Source organism: Chroicocephalus ridibundus, chromosome 1, assembly GCF_963924245.1.
Source record: "Chroicocephalus ridibundus chromosome 1, bChrRid1.1, whole genome shotgun sequence".
In the NCBI taxonomy this organism is placed as follows: domain Eukaryota; kingdom Metazoa; phylum Chordata; class Aves; order Charadriiformes; family Laridae; genus Chroicocephalus; species Chroicocephalus ridibundus.
In genome coordinates, this window is record NC_086284.1 from 88,588,105 (window position 1) to 88,609,042 (window position 20,938).

At 37.8% G+C, this 20,938-nt stretch overlaps 1 protein-coding gene across 6 annotated transcripts in view; it reads left to right on the forward strand.

Annotated features, from left to right (window-relative positions):
• The window catches only part of CNKSR2 (connector enhancer of kinase suppressor of Ras 2), a 216,650-nt gene that overhangs the window by 75,409 nt on the left and 120,303 nt on the right, over nucleotides 1–20,938 (forward strand). For 5 of the 6 annotated variants that reach the window (XM_063342919.1, XM_063342929.1, XM_063342952.1 and 2 more), the window contains exons 5-7: nucleotides 1,474–1,515; nucleotides 12,631–12,750; nucleotides 19,427–19,486. In XM_063342919.1, the coding sequence (XP_063198989.1) occupies nucleotides 1,474–1,515; nucleotides 12,631–12,750; nucleotides 19,427–19,486 (222 nt within the window). The remainder of the gene's footprint in view (nucleotides 1–1,473; nucleotides 1,516–12,630; nucleotides 12,751–19,426; nucleotides 19,487–20,938) is intronic. The other variant, XM_063342934.1, reaches the window with a different exon arrangement.

A 20,938-nucleotide genomic window follows, 5' to 3' on the forward strand; every position in this document is an offset into this window, starting at 1 on the left:
CCTTCTTCCCTTAGTAGTGAGACTTTTCAAATAGTATCCTCTTTAAGTTGAATGTTTAAACTTATAGTAAAATCTTCCTCTTACCAATGAAATAATTATGTCTGCTTAAAAGCACTTTTTTTTCCAGTATAAATGTTGCAATCCTTTCCTACTATTTTTGCGAAATGATTCATAAGAAACCATGCAGAACATAAATGTATCCAGATTGAAAATGTTACGTGCCCTCCCACATACAACAATGAAATGTGTGTTTTGCTACTAAGATTGCAAATACTTCATTGATGTCTGCATATAATTAAACGTGTTAGATTTTCTTTCCGGCTGTACTTACTGGCGAATGTTTCCTGAATGCCAACAGCTGTTACTAGGAAAATACTCCCTGATCAACCTGCTGCTTCTGCATAGGTTGCTTTATATAAAGCTTAAGCACACGTTGGCTTTTCTTGCCTGAGTAACACTAGAAGCGTTCCATGGATTCAAAGTTCATTTTTAAAAAACGGTTGCATATAACAAAATTGTTTTTCTAACAGGATAAACTGATTTAAGTGAGACTGAAAACATGAAAATTTAGTCACGTTTGTAATGTGGGTTATGAGGTAGGATAGAAAGCATCTGTTCTAAACAGAGCTAGCACTAATTACCATAAAGCTACAGCATCTGATGAACTTAGAAAGGAGCGGTTCTTTCACCGATGTTGACTGTATTTTGGGCACTCTCTGCCCTACTAATTCCACTTCTCTGTATCCACTGAGATTTTGGCCTGTCAGAAAAACTTTCACAGCCCCCAGCCTCCCCTCTGTTAGTCGTGCTTATAGAAACTGCCTCGCATGCTATATAAGTTGACAACAAAGTGCATGCGGTCCCCAGCAGGCTGTATGTAATACGATGGTCCGACTCAAGTTCCCCGTGCATTTTGTATTCCGCATTTCTCTTCCCTCCCATTTCACGGAATGTTATAAACAACCAGTGGTTCCCTTTTCTTCCTCATCCCAGGGTTTTCCTTCTCTTCTTTGGCAGGGTGTGCAAACACGTTTGGCTCATCAGGGATTGTTCAGCTTAGTTTTCTTTCTTAGTTACTTAAGACTATTGCTGGTACCTCTGTTTTTCAGTGTTACCACTTAAAGGGCGTCATTTTTGTGCATGGTCAGGGACTGCTGGGTGAAGCTGCTTGCCTGGCACACATGTGACTCACTGGTGTGTGCCAAAAGGGTGTCAAGAGGAGGAAGATCATTCTCTGTCTCAAGGAAGGAAGCAGCAAGAACTAGTGAATACATATAAACATCTACCAGTATTTGCTTTCTGTGGTGGTTTTGCGCTGTGATTACATGAATCTTTCCATTCTGGTTGAGACTTTGAAAGCTTTTGTTTTAGCCTAAAGACTTTTCAACTCAGTTTAATTCTTTTTAAGGGTAAATCTAGGAAGGGTGAATGACTGGACCAATTTAACCTGCCTCTTCTGCTTTACTTTTTCAGGATTGCACAGTATATGAAACAGAGAATAAAATTCTTCACGTGGTGAGTAGTGTTTGGATTTCTTAATAAATATGTTTGTATAGACTACACAGAATTACAGATCTGTGTGTTTTGTGCTTTTTCTGTGCAGTGCCAATGTGATATTGAACTAGTCGGGGTATGACTGAGTGAATGTATGCAATGTATGCGTGAGTAGGCAATCCTGTTAGGGAAGCTAAACTTGGCATATGAGAAGCCAGGAACTTTGCAAGGGCTTGTGTTTCTCTGACTCAGGCCCATCTGTTATTTGTAAACCATGGTCAGAAGAGTGATTTCAAAAAATGTCACTTTTTTGGAGAGAGCTGGTTGCTAGGCTTCTAGGAAATGATATATGTTTATTTTAGTGATATAGCTTAATTTATACAGCTTTATTCCTCATAGGAACACGGTGCAAGCCTAGTGATAGGAAAATTAGTGCAATTCTTTCCTTTTGAATTCTCAGCATAAATACAACAGTCTGTTCCCAGAATCTGTAATGCTGTTGATAATAAATAAAGCAGATGAAAGTCATCAGGGCATCAGAACACAGGATGAGTTTGAAAGGCCGATACTTTGGTGGATGGGGAGTCAAAAGCTTGAGTAAAGTTTGTCTGAAAACTGCACCTAAGTTTTAGATCTTAAATTGTGTTTCATGTTGTGGCTGTAGTTTAGTGAATATTAAGTTAACTCAGAGCTTGTTTCTAAAAGTTAGATATGAAGATGTTCTTCCTAAAAGTGAGTAATGAATTGGTTTAATTTATTCACTGTATTTTACGTTTAGGTAGGTTTTGATATCTTGCTTTTCTTATTACTGGAACTTTAGCAAGAAAATACTGCATTTCTTTATTTTAAAAGGTGAGCTTCCCAGTAAATTTTTGCTATACTGCTATAATTTTTTTTTCCAGTGCTCCCATATCAAATGCTTGGCAAGCTGAATTCTATAAGCTTTTGATGCTTTGATTTCACAGGAATAAAACGTCTCCTTGTATTTTTGTGTTTCACTGACACTTTTCCCCTGTGGGACACAAAGAATTAGCAATTTTAGTGAGGCTGACATCATCATCTTTGCTAGGCTGAACTCTGCAAGTATTTAAGTGATGAAGTTTTTAATTGCATAATCTTGGCAAAAGTTGAAGTGCTATGAGTTTGAAATCATTATATATAGCTTGGTTTTCAATATATGATTGTTTTCTGCTTTAAGAGCCAAGAGCTCTGACATCTGCTATATACAGTATGTATCTTTTACAAATTAGCAAAAAAAAGATTGTAGAGGGAGCTGTCAATGTTTAGAGCTGATGAGGCACCAGTTAATATAGTCTTCAACAGAAAATTTTGAGGAAACTGAGAGGGATTCATTTAAGATATGTGAGTGCACAAATTTGAGACGGGTTTCAAAAGTTATATTATCTTACATCGTTCAGACTCACGTAGGCTTATTTCTTTAATCCACAGTAACTTCATTGTGGTGACAGGTGGACATATGTATTATTGTGGAGAGCTTAATTAGCTTCTAGGATTAGTGCTCAAGCTTGCAAGGAAACACGAACAGTGTGTTGAATGTTTTACTGAAGCCCAGGATTAAAAATGACTATATGTATTACACGTAACTTGGATCACTTCTGACCATGTTGCATTTCAGCTGGTGGATGGGATTTCATGGGGCAAAACCTGACCAAAAGCAATCGAGGAAAGTCATAAATCTGTGATTGAATAATTGAAAGATGGGATTTGAAATCATATTTTGAACTTGAAAAGGAGTATTTTACACGTGCAGCTGAAAAGGTTGATGATAGAACTGGAATTGAAAGCTGTCACAGCTCCCTCTAACCCCTCTCCTTGGAAGACAGAAAAAGGTGTTGTGGTTTTAGCCCGTTAGACTATCTGCAGAAGAGCAATCTAACAGGTAGATTTAAAAAAGAGGGGGAAAGCCTACTGATGTCAAGATCTTGAGAGAGCGCATGGTACTTTTATGTCGATGTCAAAGAAGAGAGGATATTGGATACCTTATGAGATAACAGTGTTTGAAGGTGTGAGTACAAACTAGATTAAAGATGTTCGAGACTAAGAATTTAAATCTCCTGTTATAGACTGTGCATTCAGTAAATTTAGAGGTTAATATTAAAAAAAAGCTTCTTTGATATATAAAGAACAGTAGTAAATTTTGGTAAAGGCATAGAAAGAGTCATGAATGAGAAATGCTGGGAGAATCAGGAAAGTGTGGTCAGGCACTGGAACAGCCTGCCCAGGGAGGTGGTTGAGTCACCATCCCTAGAGGTATTTCAGAAATGTCTAGATTTGTCACTTCAGGGCATGCTCTAGTGGCAGAGATTGTAGGTTGTTTGGTTGGACTTGATGATCTCAAAGGTTCTTTACAACCATGAAGATTCTATGATTCTGTGAAAGATTGGGAGGAGAAGACATGTACACAGATATTACAGAGACAAAAAGTAGATTCTCTCTTCTTAAATTCAAAGACCAAGCTATTGCAAGTCCATTTTTTGAGTATATTTCCCATCTGCAAACCGTGCAAATTCCTGGAGGTAACAGAGGTGGTGTCTGGCCAGCATCACATCCAGCTGCCTTTGAATAATCAGATACTGATATATAGCTGTGTTCACTGGGATGACTTGGAGAGGAAATTGAATTCAAAACCGTGGGCTCGTTCTGTATGATTTCACATACCACGTTCTCTTCACGGCACAAGGAAACAAGATTCCTCACAGAAGTGAAAGGCATTGACTTACAACTAATTAGCAATTCATGCAATTAGCCTAAGGAAATCCTTGTTGCGCAATATTGTTCTCACTAAGGGTTGAAGTAAAATTTTAAGAGAGCTTTACATAAGTAAAAAAGAACCACAGCTACAGAAATGAAAATTATTTGTAGGACAGTTTTGTACTCTTATTCTTTAGGACACCAAGAAATTTGCCACCTAAGGGGCAGATCATTGGATCAAAGTAGCTGATTTTTGTCCGCGTTACACCTATTGGTGGTCCAGTGCTTTACTTCAGGTTGAACCTATGTCCTGGGTTGAACACCTCCATTGTTCACACGGCTCAAAGTGTTATTTTGGACTTGTGTGCCGTGGTGCAGGAGCTGGAGCTCTGTAAGCGCACATCTCCTGTGGGGATGTTGTGCCATTCCCCCAGGAGCGACCCTATTTTGTGCCAAATCAGGGGCAGGAGGGTGTGTGGGCACAGGCTGGGGATCTGAGTCCACTCTGCTGCTATTGAAGTGCATTCATGGTTTCCTCCAAAGTTAAGCCATCACTGAGTCATCACGCTCTCCTCTAAAGCACGGTGGAGTAGACAACATCCCTCGCCAAAGGCAAAATCCTCAATTAAATGACCTTTGGTGTGCTTTAATCACGTAGGGCTAAAAAATGGTTAACATGCTCATATTCTAATGACAGTCATTTCTTTTGAAAAGCAAATGAATGCCCTCTTTCTTTGAGGTGGCAGTGTGGGTGTTCCTGTGGAGAGACTGCTGAATCACCTTGCACATAGATAGCATGTTTTAACGTCAGTAAACTTATTTAGATGTTAGCTTTTTAGATATCACTGATACATTTAAGAAATGGTATTCTGTGGAGACAGAACTGTGTAACTTCAGCTTATATTCAAGAAAGAAATATTTTTGTTTACTCCAAGCAATTCAAGTTGCAAATGCTATATAAAAGCATTTTGATTGTCACTCACAATATTTGGTCGAGTAGTAAACTAATCTGTGTCAACTAAACATATAAAATGCATTTAAAGGAAAAAGGTCATACGGAAAACTGATGACGTTTTAAGACGAAATTACCTGCTTCAACTTGTTTATTTCTTCTAAATGGAGTTGCGAAGTGTGTCTAGGAAAAAATGTTTCTTCTATAGTTTTCTGCCCTAGAATTGCAGGTGTGTCGAAAGAATTATTTTAAAGGCAACTATATTTCTTAAAGGTTTTTTTTTGCTGTGAGTTTGTTCACAGAAACACTTGGCTTCTATGGAATAAGAAGCATAAAACCACACAGGAATAATGTGTTGGTTTTTGCTCCTTAAAATGTTGATGCTCCTGAAATATTCATGAATACAGAGAAATGCTTCGTCTTTCTGCCACTTCATTTCTCAGTATGTTTTTTCATGGTTACCTTTTGCTCAGTAAACGATGTAATAAATAAATAATGAAATAATAATAATTGTAATAATCTGCTAATATAAACAGAGAGTAAATATCAACAGAAAATAATACCAACAGAAGTAGATGGCAATAGAAAATGTTAACTTAAGAAGAACAGGTTCTACAGTGGGCCTAAATATAGAAGGATATGCCATGGGTGTGGTGTTTGCTTCAAAATTGGAAATTAGTGTGCTCTTGCTAGTTTATAATTACAATCTTCATATTGAGTTAACTTGAGATGATAAAGTGTATGGAAAACTGCTCAGCTTAAAAGGGTATCAGTTCTGCTTATTTTGGGGAGTTTTAAGTTAATCATTACAAAAGTCTGAATGGAGCTTTAAAATACTTGAAGAATAATTCATTGATTCCATCCAGCTGTTCGAGGCTGTATATGATGGAAATATCTAGTTCAGATTAATCCATGTGAAGCAGTAGAGTATTAAAGTGAGAGCAAAGCAAGAAGGACTAATTATAGAAAGTGGAAGCCAGGCTCCAGTCAGATTAATAATAAGCTTTAACTGAATTTTCTTTTTAGTTTAATTCTATAAAAAACTATAATGTTTTCCTAAGGAATTTCACTTTCTTAAAATTATACTGCTTTTACTGCCAAAAAAAAAAAAGTTTTATTGAGTTGGAAAACTGTAGAAAGTAGAACCGCAGAGTGAAATTAATATTCAGAAGTTTTTGAAAAACAAATGAGCTATTTAAATTTAAAAAGAGTTATTAAATTGAAAAAAGAAAAGACCAAGTAATGGATCAGAACGTTCTCTTTTTGCTAAGACCCTTGCAGAAACCACGGTGGTGATAATTCCCTCCTGCCCACTGTATTTGAATATTTGTTATAGACCTATAATAGACTAAAAAATGCATTGTCAAAGGTATCATTTTGCTAATCTTATTAAAGAAAAAAAGGAAAAAGTAACCACCTGCTTCCTTTCAGGAGTCTATACTTTGCAAATTGGTCCCAGAAAATTTCACTCTAATAAAGCCTCTCTTTTTGCATGCAAAATAAGATTTAGTTCACTGTTTAAACTTCATGTATATACAAATTCAAGTCCAGACCCAGTTGCTTCTAAGAATGGCAGAATTACTGATGTATTCCCTACAGTACAAGAAAAGTTTTGGACGAAAACTAATTATTAATAGTTATTTGGTTTGGCTTAAGCTAACTACTTAGACTTCATCCTGAATACTTGCGTAGTAAGTTGCTTTGTCTCGGTCAGTTTTAACTAACTCAGGTTTTTTTTTACAGATTAAATTTAAAGTTGCCAAGACATTTTTTTTTTTTTCTTTTAGCCCTGAATGTCTGTGTGTCTTATTGGCATCCTGCCCCTCATTCAAATGACATAGGTGAGGGTGTTGATGGGGGAGGCTGGTGTTTTTCTCGCCCTCAGCCCTGGAAAATGTGTTTAAACCAGGATGCTTCAGTATTGCAGACAATTGGCAAGATAGATTTAAGCTTGGTCACTAGCCTGGGTAAAATTAAGGACAGGAACAAACACAAGTCTGTTTGCTTGACCAGAAATGCTTTGTGACCCTAGAGCTGCCTGAATTGAACGGATAATGGATAAACAGTTTGAGGAAAGGCCGTGGCTTGTGGAGGCTTCTGAATCTACCTGTGGCCCAAAGTACTTCCACTCTGCTGCAGAAGACAGACATTTTCCCAGCACAAATCGAAGCAGCCACAGGGGATCAGAACAGATGCAAATCTAATTTAGGCCCTCATCCCCCTGGCTGAAAGAAGGAGCAATTGAGGAAAATCTATTGCTTCAATCTGCAATTATAAGTTTGTCACTGAATAGAGAGGAGAATTTATTACTAAAGTGCAGTGATGAGTTACTGCAAAAAAGAGCTGAAGTCGTCGCTGTAAGGCTTGTAGTGAGAACAGGGACTGTGTGACAAAGGAGAAAATGTAATCATCTGTTGATTTGCCTCTGTTAATCTTTTGTAACTCGCTTTTTTTTTTTGGCCTGGCCAAATCCTTTTCCTTTGTTGAGATACCTTGCACGCGGAAAGCTGAGTGTAGCCTGAGAAAGGCTGGGCGTTTTTAATGCCTGCTGACTTTTGTAGGAGCAATTGGATGCTCATCCTCCTCTGTGTCTTCCTGTAGCTGGTACCGCATTGCAGCGGGGAATCGAGAGTTACAAAAGAAAAAGGATCCCCATCTTGTTAAGAATGTTTTCGTAAAAGAAATTTAGTTTTACAAAGTAACAAAAGGTAACTACCATTTGAGAGAAAAAGTGAGTTGTACTGCCATCTGATTTTAGTGAAACCGAAATACACGTTTATGATACAGCTTGTGCTGAAAAATAATGTGTTCATCAGTTGTTAGGAACAAATTAGTAGCAAAAGTGCACTGTTTGTGTGCTTTTCTTCCACTCAAATTAATTGAGTAGCCTACACGCCAAATATTTTGTCAGTCCATTACTTTCCATCTAATAGAATAATAATTTTAAAACTTTTTATCAATAAATAATAATTTAAAAATGTATTAATAAACCCCCCTGTATTTCTCACACCTACATAATTTGTCAAATTGGCTTTCCGTCTGCTAAGGTGAAAGCTCCAGTGAAGTCTGGGGAGCTTTGGGAAAATTTAGTCAAGCTAGAAGTAAAGTAGCATTGAACATAACTTTAGATTTAGGCAGGGTTGTTGCTTGAATGAATACGGAGTGAACCTGATGATCCCCAGTACGAACTGTTTAGGAGGAGGAGCATAGAGAAGTCAAAAGTGGTTTACTTTGGAACTTTCTAAGTAGAATACCATGTTGCCTCCATTAAATTAACACTGTTCCTGTGCCACGTGGCAGCATCGTTGCCATGGGAGGTGCTGATCCACTGAAAAGGTCCAAGGTCTTTTTCCATAAAGAGGCCCAATGGGGAGGAAGCACGCTCCTGGTGAAAAGGCTGTTTTGTCTGTATGCTGATTTATGCTGCTTGGTATATTAGAAAGTCTTGGACAATTAAGTCAACAGCATCAATCTGTGCAGGAACTGGATGGTAACTGCATTCAGAGCCACTGGTTAAACTCTGTTGTAAACCAAAACGGCTGTAACCTATGAACGTGTCCCAGAGCCATCCAAGCTCCAACATGTTCCTGGGGCTGAATTTCCCTCCTCCTCCTTTTCCTGTCCTCCACAGACACAGACACAGACACACACACACACACAAGTAAACAGCCCACAAACCATGAATGAGATTTTTCAGGGAGTAAAGGCAGGTATTTTGCGTGTGTCAGCCTCTGGCCATGTTTCCAGTGAGAGCCCATGTACCCTGTCTCTAAGCGGGGAGAGGATGCCTGCAGTGTAAGGCTGGGTCCTTTGATGTCCTGGCTCTGGGCAAGCTCAGAGTTCATGAAAAGTTGCCTTTCATACAAGCCCAATAGACTCTTAGTCCTACTTACAGCCCAACTATTTAGCCAAGATTTATTATAATTTAACCGAGATTATTTAACTGTATAACAGTTAAGGGAAGCTTGTAAGATTCTATAAATATTCCAACACAAACAGGCTCCTTATATTTTCAGAAGAAAACTAAAGGAGTTGTTAGATATTTTGTTGTAGTGGCTGAAAGTTTTGGATGGTTGGGCAGAACCCAGGCCCCTCTTTGAAAAAAACCTTCTTTTTGTTTACAAGGTCTGGAACAAGAAAACCAAAATAAAATGGCATAGTATTCTCAAATTAGATGAGCGGTTCAATTAAAAACAAATTAGCTAATCATTCCTTGGAAGTCCAGGCACCATGAATATGCTAGTTTGCTGTACGATAGTAGTGAGTCTTAAATACAAAATCCTCCTGCAGCAAACATCCTTTCCCCTCCAAAGGAAAGGGTAGTTCTCACAAGCAAAGCAAAACATGTTTTAACGAAATGAGTTTGCTGGACAGAACTATTTAGTAATTACTAAGCAAACGATCTAGTGATTAGGTCTTATTATCCGGGGTGACTGTTTCTTGAGAAATTCTCTTTAGGGGTGCAGTTAGTTCATGGCATGTTGTCTTACTGAATCATTCAGGTCTGCGACTGCTCTATTAGAAGAAAAAGAGCTAATTCGGTTGGTCAGAAACTGGCAGAAGTAATTCACGAACTTTTGTTTTCACTTTTCTGTACCTTCTGTTTTCTTTTGCTGTTTGCAGTCACCTCTGATACTACTATATGGTAATAAACCTGATAACTTTTAATGGAGCTTTAAAAGATCTCTGTCTTCATCTTTTGTCTTCACCCTGGTGAGATCTGGGTACTCATGAAGTGGAAAAGATTTCATAATAATGCAGCAGAGTTTTGCCCCTAAATATCATTTTTCTATGAAGACAGTTATGTATGCATCCCCACATGTTGAATGAGTGTTTACATTTTGGAAAGGTCATAGGATTTGAAGCCTTAATCCGAAAGAGCATCCTCTAATCGTAGAGTCTTCTCTAGGGACTTTGCTGCGGCTCATTTATTGTGCTTAGAATGGGCATGATATTGTGCTGTTGGACGGCAGTGTGAATATCTAAGATGGAAAGAAAGCCGCAAGACCTGAAAGACAGTGATCTTTTAGAAATGCATAGAAGCATATGGCATATTTTTTTGTCATGGTAACTTGGTGATTTTGGCATACAGTATTCCCAGAGCTCCTCTTGGGGAATATTCATACCACCTTGTTTTAGGATTGTAACCGATATAATCTTACTGGAATGCTGATCTCCATAGGCTTATGGACTGTCTGTACCCCTCTCACGGAGAGGCAGAGGGAGCGCAGCTGCTTCAGGGAGCTATTTAATGCATCTCAGCTTAGGCTTCTGTTCCATGCCACATCCTGGAGTTGCCTCACTCCTCTCCTTTCCCCATCATCTGCCAAGGACTTTTTTTTTAATGAGGAGCCACGTCTGTGAACTTGAAATGGCATACCTTGTGTTAGGTGGTAGGAACGCTCATTTTCTGTGCGTTTTGGCATCTCTCTGCAATGCAACAGCTGGGAATAGGAGAAAAAATTCATGCATTAATTCATTGTAAATAGAACTTTCTCTGAAACTGCAAAGGAGATTAATAGGAAGAATAGGTAGGTGAATAGAAGTCTAAAGATATATGAAAAATTCAATTTTCATCACCAAAGAACGATTTATAATGTAGGTCTCTTCACTTTGCGTGTGGAGAGCTGTGTTCCGTAACTTTCTAAAAGTGATTTTTCAATAACTGTCAGTGCAATTACATGAGACGAAAATACAAATAACATTTCAGCATTGTATTAAAAAAACCCAAAAAACACAGGAAATCTAAGCTTTCATTTTATTATGTAATTTTGTATATTTTTTACCTTTTTAAAATGTCATCTTAAAGCAATTTTCATGTATACAAAAAGCCATAAAAACCAGTTTTGCAATAAAGTTTACTTGTTCACTTTTTCACTTCTTCCTAATTCAGGTAGAGCGCACAGCATTCTTAACCCCATTTTGTATATTTCTTGACTTCCTTTTTTCAGTAATGATTCTACATCATGAAATACAGATAAAGCAGAAGGGTAGGGTGTGTGTGTGTGTGTCTATGCGTGAAGGTAATATCTGTGGAAGAAGGTTGTGTTGGTAATTTAAATTTTGTTATATGTTCCATTTGATTCTGATTGGTTTATTCATTCTGAAACATTATTTTTCAGTAAAATAAGCCATCTACATACAAGCCTAAACGTCCAACTCTTTATAAATAATCTAAAAATGGGAAAATCCCAGTGTAATGGTCTGTAGCAGGATTAAGATTTCACTGTCACTGGATTCTTTGTTGCTTTCGTCACTTAATTTTTTTTTACTTTCCTTTTTCCATAAGATATTTGTAGTTCGGCATTTGGACTTATAATGAAGATTTGTCAAGAAGCTTATATCCAGTTTTATATTATTTTCCCATAGCATTGTTATAGATTATTTTTTACTTTAAGAAGTATGCTCTGCGATCTTGGAGGAGTGGTTGGTGCAGCAGTTGTGTGCAGTTGTGTCTCAGTCATTTGAGGAGATTGGTTGGCTTTCATCTTTTGAATTTGAGAGCAGTTAAGCTGGTTCTTAATTGGTTTTGAAGGTACCCACACTTTTGGGACTAGAAGAATGTCCTAATCCCTGAATTTGCTGACAAAATACACATTTGGAAACCTGAACTGAGAAATCGGTTCTAGTTGTTGAAAGGAGACTTCATGGAAAATGTTGAAGCTCTCAAAAATCACTTGCTTACAGAAATGGGAGAGAACGATAGGAAAAAATCTCAGCTTCCGTGCTTCTGAGAAGAGCGTGTTCAGGGAGTGGGAGATGAGTAGATACACAGTACTCATTTGACAGTCGCAGCCTTTTTAGAAACTTTTTTATTTCTATCTTTCCATGAAGAGGCTGCCAAGGATAACAAGTTTAAGAATTATCCCATTGTGAAGTGGTTATTTATTGTAATCTTCATGCCTGCAATAGTAAATCATGCTTGGCAGCAGTAGAACATGAGAAACTCAGTCCAAAGTCAATTAGCATGTTTTATTGGTACAGTCTAAACTTCAGAGTTAATGGGAGTAACCCATCATCATTAAGAGCCTGATTTTCCTCTGCGCTGAACATCTGCACATTCAACACAAATTAGTGGGGTTTGTGGAGCACTTAATGTCTTTGCAAAAGATGTGGCCGAGAGGGGGGGTGGGAGCTCCCCGCACGCTCGAAGGCAGGGCTCCTCACCCTGAGAGCGCGTGGCAGCAGCTCCCCCAGTCCCTTTTTCTCTCTATTCAGATGTATAAAGCATTTGCCTCTTGCTCTTCGCTGGTCTGACGCTGTGTCAGTCCAGGGTCATCACAAAAAAGGGATTTTGTACTGTGCTGCTGACTTGAGGCCTTTCCATGTCCTCCTCCGTTCTCTCTGCCTTGTATATTCAGCAATGTGATTTAATACGTACTTCAGAAATGCAGTGCTTTAAATTGTAGGTTGATATGCAAACAGTTAGCAATGGTACGCTTATTGTGACTTTTTTTTTTTTTTTCCCCTAGTGTAAAACTCTCTCTGGAGTCTGTGATCACATTATCTCGCTCTCTTCTGATCCGCTGGTTTCCCAGTCTGCTCACCTTGAAGTGATCCAGCTTACAAACATCAAGCCAAGTGAAGGGCTGGTAAGAAGTACGCAGTTAATCAAACCCATCATCCAGGATGAGAAAGCAAATTTTCTAAAATCAGTTATATATATGGAAAGGAACAGGACATTTTAGGCTTTTTTTTACTTTAAAGTCTGAAAATATTTTGACTTCTCCTGCTAGTTTGGTTTCTCATGCAGCTGGGCCAAGAGGGAAGTATTTTGTAAGGCTGACTGATGTATGCAAAGAGTTTATTGACCAGGGAGAAATGAGCGAGAAGTTCTTGCCATTTATCCCAGCTTCTGAAAAATGGTTCAGGTTGTTCTAGGATTTTGAAGTCTGAAGGGATTTAAATTACTAAGATCAACTCAACCAAGAAGTTTGCGTGGGCTTATGCACAAAACCTGTCAAATTCTGGAATATACTTCATAGTATCTCTGGGATATAAAGCTATTTTATAAGTTATTCAAGGTCTCTACAGCACTGCTGAGAGGTAGCTTATCGTATTTTATTGCAAGAACTCTACATGCTTAATCATGTGCTTGTAAAGGCTCCGTACAGCCATCCCGCATTTGTTGCTCAAGAGTTGATCGTTGATCTTTTGTTTACTCAAGTATCCTACACCCACTGCATGGGAAAAAACCAACACTGATAACAATTACAGCTGTACGACTTTACATCACTAATAATATCTCTTCCCACAATCCTTGGAAGTAGTAGGAGGTGATCAGAATACAGTTAACCATTCCTTGCCTTATGAAATAGCTTTTGCAACTTCTGCCCAAGTTTATTCTTATTCAGTTTGCTTGAATAAGAAGGACTGCCGCTGTACTCTTTGCAGCAGGTTTTTGAAGTTGTTTGGGTGGTGGAGTTCTGGAGAGTATTTCAGTTTGTGGGTGGTTGTTGGGTTTTGGTTTTTGGTTTGGTTTCTTGACAAATTTGGTATACTAAGGTATTTAGAGCCGTTATAGACTAAATTAATTTTCCATTCTTTTGGAAAACACAATTAAAATATGAGAAAACCCCCAAACATTTGGATGAGTAACTATTGCCCCGTCCTTTATTTTAGTCTGCTATTTGTTTTCCCTTTCTCCACTGGATTTTTTTTTTTTTTCCCAATCTCTGAATCCATTTCAAACTAGTCCTCCAGGATTTCAGCTTTTCATGGATTCTCTCCTCCCTCTCTTTATCCTGTAATTTTAACTCCTCCACCAGCTCACTGCAGTCGACCTTTTGAAATCCTGTCTTCTACTATAATGAAGAAACAGTCTTCCCCTTTATCTTGATCACCTCTTTTAGAGTTTTGTCCATTTTTATCTGAGCTTTTATTTCTTCTCCTTTATGTCTTGTGACTGTTTTTTTTTCTTTTTCCTCATTTAAGCCTTTGTGTAGGGTGTTGTTAACCCCCAGTGACTGAAAAATGTTGAGTGGTATTTTTGTAAATAAGAATGTGTTTCATGGGTCTGTTCCTGCTGGGTAGCTGATGAGATAGAGAATCTCTTCCCGCTCTGTGCCTCTGTTTTATGCCCTCTGTCTGTCTTGTCTGTTTAAACTGGAAGCTCTTGAGGCAGGCCTTTTTCTTTTAATATGTATTGTGAACAAACTGAACAAGGTCTTGATGCTGATGAGGACTACCATGTCATCGTCATAAAAATAATTATACGTATTTTTTAAAAATGGAAAACACTGACTGCACAGTATACAAGCATTAGAAGGATACAATGCTATTTCGATATGGTCCTATCTCTTTCCCCTTTATCCTTGCCTGTATGCCACTATTCCGTTGCCTCTGTGTTGTGCTGTCTCTTCTAGATTGTGAGCTCTCCAGAGCAGGCACCAAGGACGATATATTTGCGCCTGAAGGATGAATATTGTACCTTTCAGTTTGTTACCGTGCCAATCTTACTAACAGATCATCTTTGTCAAGTTGCTCTTGGTGCTTTATATGAAAGCTTTGCTTTTGGGTTGTTGGACTATTTTTTTTTTTGTTTATTTGTTTTTTAAACTAATATCTTTCAATTAACATACAGTAAATGCATAACAGTACTGCCCCGTTGAGTGCTAAGTGTGTCAGTTTAAGAATTGATGGTGGAACTTGGAGTCGTGATATCCTCTGCACATCAGGACCACTTGGATGAATGTGAAGCTCAGTAACTTCTAGACCTTCTTCCAGGATCTGTGCAATGATGGAGGTGGAAAAATGGATTATTGTCAACTTCTTCTTCTTGGACCCACACGACAGTTCTGTGCTGGCTCTACTGATCACTAAATAAAATCTTCTGTAAAGATGGAAAGACTTCAAGCAGAAGGAAAAGGACAAGGATGGCTGCTAACTGGGAAGATTATTTTTTTTTTTTTGTCACGTAGCATAAACAGAATATCTAACATCTCAAATTTAATATCTAAGAAGCTAAAATAGATCAGGGAGAGAAAAAGGAACAGAAAAGAGAAGGAAATAAAAAGTTTGGAAAACAATGCTATTTCCCTAAACTCATATGGTAAATATATGACAGAATTGAGAAAACGGTTGGAGTTTCTATGACTTAAAACAGATTGGAGCACTATCAGGATGTTTTAATCGGCACACATAGTTCCTTCACTATGTTTGATCTTTCGTTGTGGAAACGTAAGTATCAGTCAGAGGTAAATGTTAATTGTCAGACTCATACCGTAATGCAGAAGGAACAGGTAAATGTGTTACAGGGTTTACAATGTCTTATAGTTATTAAAACTAGGTATCACCTGTCGGAAAAAAGAGACTTAATAACCTGGCAAGCAGAACATTTTGTTAGGGTGTGATGTGGGGAAACTCTTGTCTACTGGGTAAAGCAATGTTATGGGTGGGTTTTGGTATTGCTTTGCTTTTTTTTTTTTTTAAGCTTTTTTTTTTGTCCACCCCTCTATCCATGGTCTGTTGCCCAGGTGTAGTTGTGTGATGGGCTACATATACGTGGTCTCCAGAGAGTGTTGCAGTGGGAAGAGATACGGCCTGCAGTGGCTGTGAAGTAAGGGTGAAAAGGGAGGAAGTAAGGGTTGTCGCCATAGAAAACTATTTTAAAAGTCATAAAATAGATTAATGTGGTCAGCTTTGCAATCACCAGCATGCTCCCATGTGTAATCTCTTTTTTTTTTTTTTCCTTCTTTTGAGGACTTGGAAGTTTTTTCATCTATATCAGTAAGCAGAATTTAATTTTGTGTGGTTTTACACTACTGATGTTCTAGAAAGAGACAAAACTGACTAGCTTAGGTAGTATCTTTTGCCAGGAAACAGACTTAAAAATATTACTGCTTGGCTGAAAACAGTGAGTGTTTTTAGCAAAGAAGCAGAATACTGTACACCTTTTGTTAGATATAAAGCGGGTAACCAAGTTTTCCTTGGGAAGTGTTTCTTCAACAGTTTTATTTTATCTTTCTATTTTTTAAATTTTTTTTTTAATAAATATAGAACAGAATATCGGAGAACCGTGGCAAGGGTTAATCTCAAATATCAGTTTTTTCCTGTTCATGTTATCATTTTAATCCTACTCAGTTCAGGTACTGTGATATGTTTTCAAGTTGCAGCTATTCACCTTGCTTGCTAGATTCATAAATGCAAAGGTGAATTCACCAGAACATGAGACTAATTGTTTTGGGTTCCTCTTTGCCTGATGAAGCAAACACAAAATGAGCCTGTCATGTAAAAAATACTTCATAAAATGCAAGTTGTAGATACAGTAGAGTGCAGCAGCTGATTAAAAGTGCACTGCTGACTCCCTGGGTAGAAAGTATTTTCCAGGAGTCCAGTGTACTACTGTTCCTAATATTTCTTCTGAGTTATTTGGTTTGAAATGTTCAAGGAGCTGGGAAAAATTATGAACAGGGTTTTGAGAACTGTTTGGGGTTAAAGAGGCATGTGCGCCTTTGGGGGACTCCGTTAAGATGGTGTCACAGTGAAAGAGTAAAAATTCAGTTATGTGATAAAATGGAGTTACTATCTTCTTTTCGTTTCCATCCAGCATTGTGTAAAATAAGTTAAAAGTATATCAGATTCTGTTTTCTTTCTTAAAAAAAAAAAAAAAAGATTGGAAAAAAAAGAAAAAAGGCACAAGGTCTCTTTTCTAGCCCTGAACTGAATAATAGTTCACACCAAGATAAAATGTAATGATTGGTTTGAAATCAGACTTCTACCCGTAACTGATCAGGACAATCTCTGATGTATTTAAGCATGAGTTATCTGATCTTTACTCTAGGCATACATTTGTTCTTGATTGCTAGGGTGATTACCTTATGGTTATTTTAGTCATATTATCTGAATTATCTTTCCTTTTATTTGACCTAACTGATTCTTGTAAATTCAGAGGGACCATGGCATTATCTTTGGACACCTAAGACGTGTATCTACCATTTTGTTTCAGTACAAATGAACATTACACACACAATAATCTCCCCTGTATTCTTGATCGCTAAAAATATTGTGCAGCCACAAGGAGGCAGAGAGAGGAAAACTTCTAAATGTCTGTGGTATTCTTATTTCAATTCCAGAGCAAACAATATAAGCCATTTCCCGTACTTAAAACAAGTTCACTCAAAATGAGGAGTTGGGGAACGTGGGTGAAAGGTTAACTCATCTTTCTGTTGCAAAATGTTACCTCTCCCCATTTAAAAGCTGCTTTGTAAACAGATTTTGTTGGCTCTTGCAAAACTAATATGACACGGTACTAGTGTAGCATTTATTAATTTTGCACATGTGGAATAAATATAATCTGGGGATTTTTTGCAACTTCCCTCTTCCATCTCTTTCTTAATGGGTGCAAAATCTTGATCTTCACCTTTAAAGAAAATTCTGCAAAAAGTCTTTCTCCTCTTTTGCTTTTTCAAAGTCTTTCAAATCTGTAGAAAAGACTAGATTGGATGTGAATTTCACTCTGCCACGACACCATACTTGGATGACCTTACCAGCCTTCAGAATAATGATTTGCACTAAACTAAACACTGTGTAACCATTAAGTGTGAGACTTTATCCTCAGCTTTCACCTTGATGTTTTAAGTTGAAGGCAGTAACTCGCTGTCAATAAAAACAAAGACGTGACTTTCTTCAGAAATTGCTCAGTGTGACTCATCGTTCCTGTCACCATGAAGTCACCATGATTTCAGCTCTTGCCATGTCGCAAGGTGTATGGTCAGGTCACTGAGATCCAGATCCCAAGAGGGATTTAGGCCCTGGTTTTTGGTGTTTTGAGGGTAGGTATGCGTACCAAGTAACGGACATCAACATATCTCAGCCTCCTGTGGGGCTCATTATCCTGTCTGTAAAATGTCTGTATATTAGTGTTTCCCTACCTCACAGGGGTGTTGTGAGGATAAATGTGTAAGAAATTGCCATTCTGTATTTGAGATAACTCAGTTAAGCAGGAAACCACGTGCATGGAGCAAATAAATGGTGAAACTTGCTGAAGGTACATAGAGGAGCTGAAGGTTGAAGGGTGGTGTGAGGGGCTTCTATCTGTGCAGTAACGAGCAGATTCTTGCTTTGTTCTCTTCTATCTGTGGCAGCCCAACGTGACAACTGGATTTGATGACATTACTGCTATGTATTATACAGAACAAAAACAGAAAATAGAAGTTTAGTTTTGAGCCCCCTCTCCTGAGAAACTCATAAAATTCCTTTTTCTTTTCTTTTCTTTTTTTTTTTTTGTACTGAGGATATCATCCATGTTAAGATGGGGGTGTACTTCCTCGTTCCCACTTGTCTGTGAGTTCTGATCCCAAATTAGATTAGTCCAACCTGATACATCTTCTTTACCTTTTTACCATACTTAATCATCAGTGAGTGCACCCTGTTCCTCAGTTGGGAACAGACTTTGTGGCACTTTGATTAAAAGGAGAAAAAGTAGGTTATGAAGAGAATGTTAACTCAAGCTCAATATTTACCTGCTTTCTGTGAACCGGTTGGGGGAAAGGAGATTCCTCAGAAGTTGTTGAATGCTCAGTGTATGCCAATTACCTCTCCTTTTTCCTTCTTTCATTGTCTTAGTGGATGCTGTTAAAATGTTCGAATTATGACTTGATGAAAAAACAGATTTGAGACACTGTCTCGGACTACCCACGCAGGACGTTCTGTCTGTTCATAAGCTATCCCTCCTTTTCCATATTTTTTTGAAAGAAGTGGGATAGTTAACAAAGTTGACATTTAAGTTTTCATCATTGAGTTTTATAGCTGACCTGCTCACTGAGATGAGTGAGTCTATCAGAAAGTCTTAGAGCCATTTTGCAGGCATGCTTCAGAGCATTGGTTACCAGTTTGAAAGTTATGTTTGCAGCATTGCCTACCAGAGACTCCAGATCTTTTAAAGCCTTCTGTAGCTTCCGAAGCAAAATGGAAGCGTTAATCATCCTAAGGCAATTTGTATTTCTGGGTTTTTTTTGTAATTGGATGTTGTTTTATTTGTAGTTGAAGGAGTGTGTTGGAAAAACTGGGGACTATGTATTGAGATGACTGTGGTAAAAGTTTTAGTTTGCTGTTGATAATTAGGGACAGAATCATTTGGGCTGTTGTTCTTGAGGTGTATCAAAAAGCACTTTCCTATGCAGAGACAAATTCCTCTTTATAGCATATATTTAAAGTCTACAAATTAAAAAAAAAAAAAAAGACTTTTAGAGATATGCAAGTTATGTTTGGATGGTGATGGTTTGTAAAACACTTTAAAAATTCTTTCCCATGATGTCTTTTTCTTAGGGTATGTACATTAAATCAACATATGATGGTCTCCATGTAATTACTGGAACAACAGAAAATGTAAGTATTGTTAATACTGTATGTTCAGGCCTGGAGGCCTTTTGACCTTACCTGTGGGTTGTGCTTTCCCTTTGCTATAGACTACATTTTGCTTGCAAAAGTGTGCTAGTTGGCTGTTGAGGACCAATAGCATGTTGGACGGCAGAAATGCTTGTGCTTGTTCACCTCAGAATTGGAAGAGTTGTTCCCAGTTGAGGACCAGGAGAATCAGTTTTGATTTGTTCTTGCAAGACACCTAAAATGCTGCAGTTGATCAAGATAGGAGCTAGCTGTCTTGGAGTTACCTGGCTCTGTGAATAAAAGATAAATGTCTCTATTATGTATAGGCTGATACGCTGGAATTTGCTGCAGTATTAGACAAACAGCTTTTATATTTTCCATCTATCAAGTTCTATTTTGTAATAAATAAATGCATGGAAATGAGGACATCCCTTCACATTGATGAATAACCATATATTTCTGCATGAACTTCGGAGTAATGCTTATAGAAAGGAACACTTATTACCAGTGTACTAATTCTCACTGATGGTATTAAACAGTAAGCAAAACATAATAGACTTCTTTTCAACTGCCTTTGAAATACAACCTCCTTTCCTTGTACACCATGTTTAGAGAACTGGCTGACTGTTAGGAAGTAAGCAAAACGATGATTTTAGGGGGAAAGGCTTTTATCCAGAATCTTCAATGAACGTGGAACAAGCCACTAAACAACACCGAATTGTTCTGTAATGGTTTAGGCAATTCCTTTCACAGATATTGACAGCATTTTCTTAAAATGAAGCTGTCAGAAATGGTTGTTTTATCCTGCTACTGTGTCATACTGTGGCAAGTGCAAACTACCTACATGCTATTTACAGCTGCTGCCTCTGATCTGCAGTGAGGTTCTGTTAACATCTCAATAAAATAGGAATATTATTTTCATCCCTTCATAGGAACTGCAATCTGATAGCCTTTCTTCTTTCTTTTTTCTTCTGCTGTGAGCAGGATCCATGGGTTATATCCAATAGATAATAACTGTTGTAGAACTTCTGTGAATGTCACTTGTTTCAGAATAGGGAAAATGTAAGGAATTTTAACCTTGAAATCAAAATTCTAGGGAGTCAGACCTACAGCTACAGATATTGTCAGTCAAATTAGCAAAAGCAGACAAAACCAAGAGAGCCATACTTGAGCTTAATCTAGAAAACACATGAAAGAAAGAGGATATTTTTTACAGTTGAATTTCTCTCAAATGAAAAAAGGAACCATTTCTCTCCATGACTTACTAATATTGGATTTAATTTCCCAGGGGCAAAGATAAAAATAAAATCTTAATGCATTCCCTCAACACTCCTATCTTTTGTGATTCATGAATATAATTTAAAGCCACATCAGGAAGCTTCGGTCGTGATGACTTTTCTGCTTTCGTTACCAACTCTTTCACTCACTGTAACACCCTGGAGGTGCTCACAG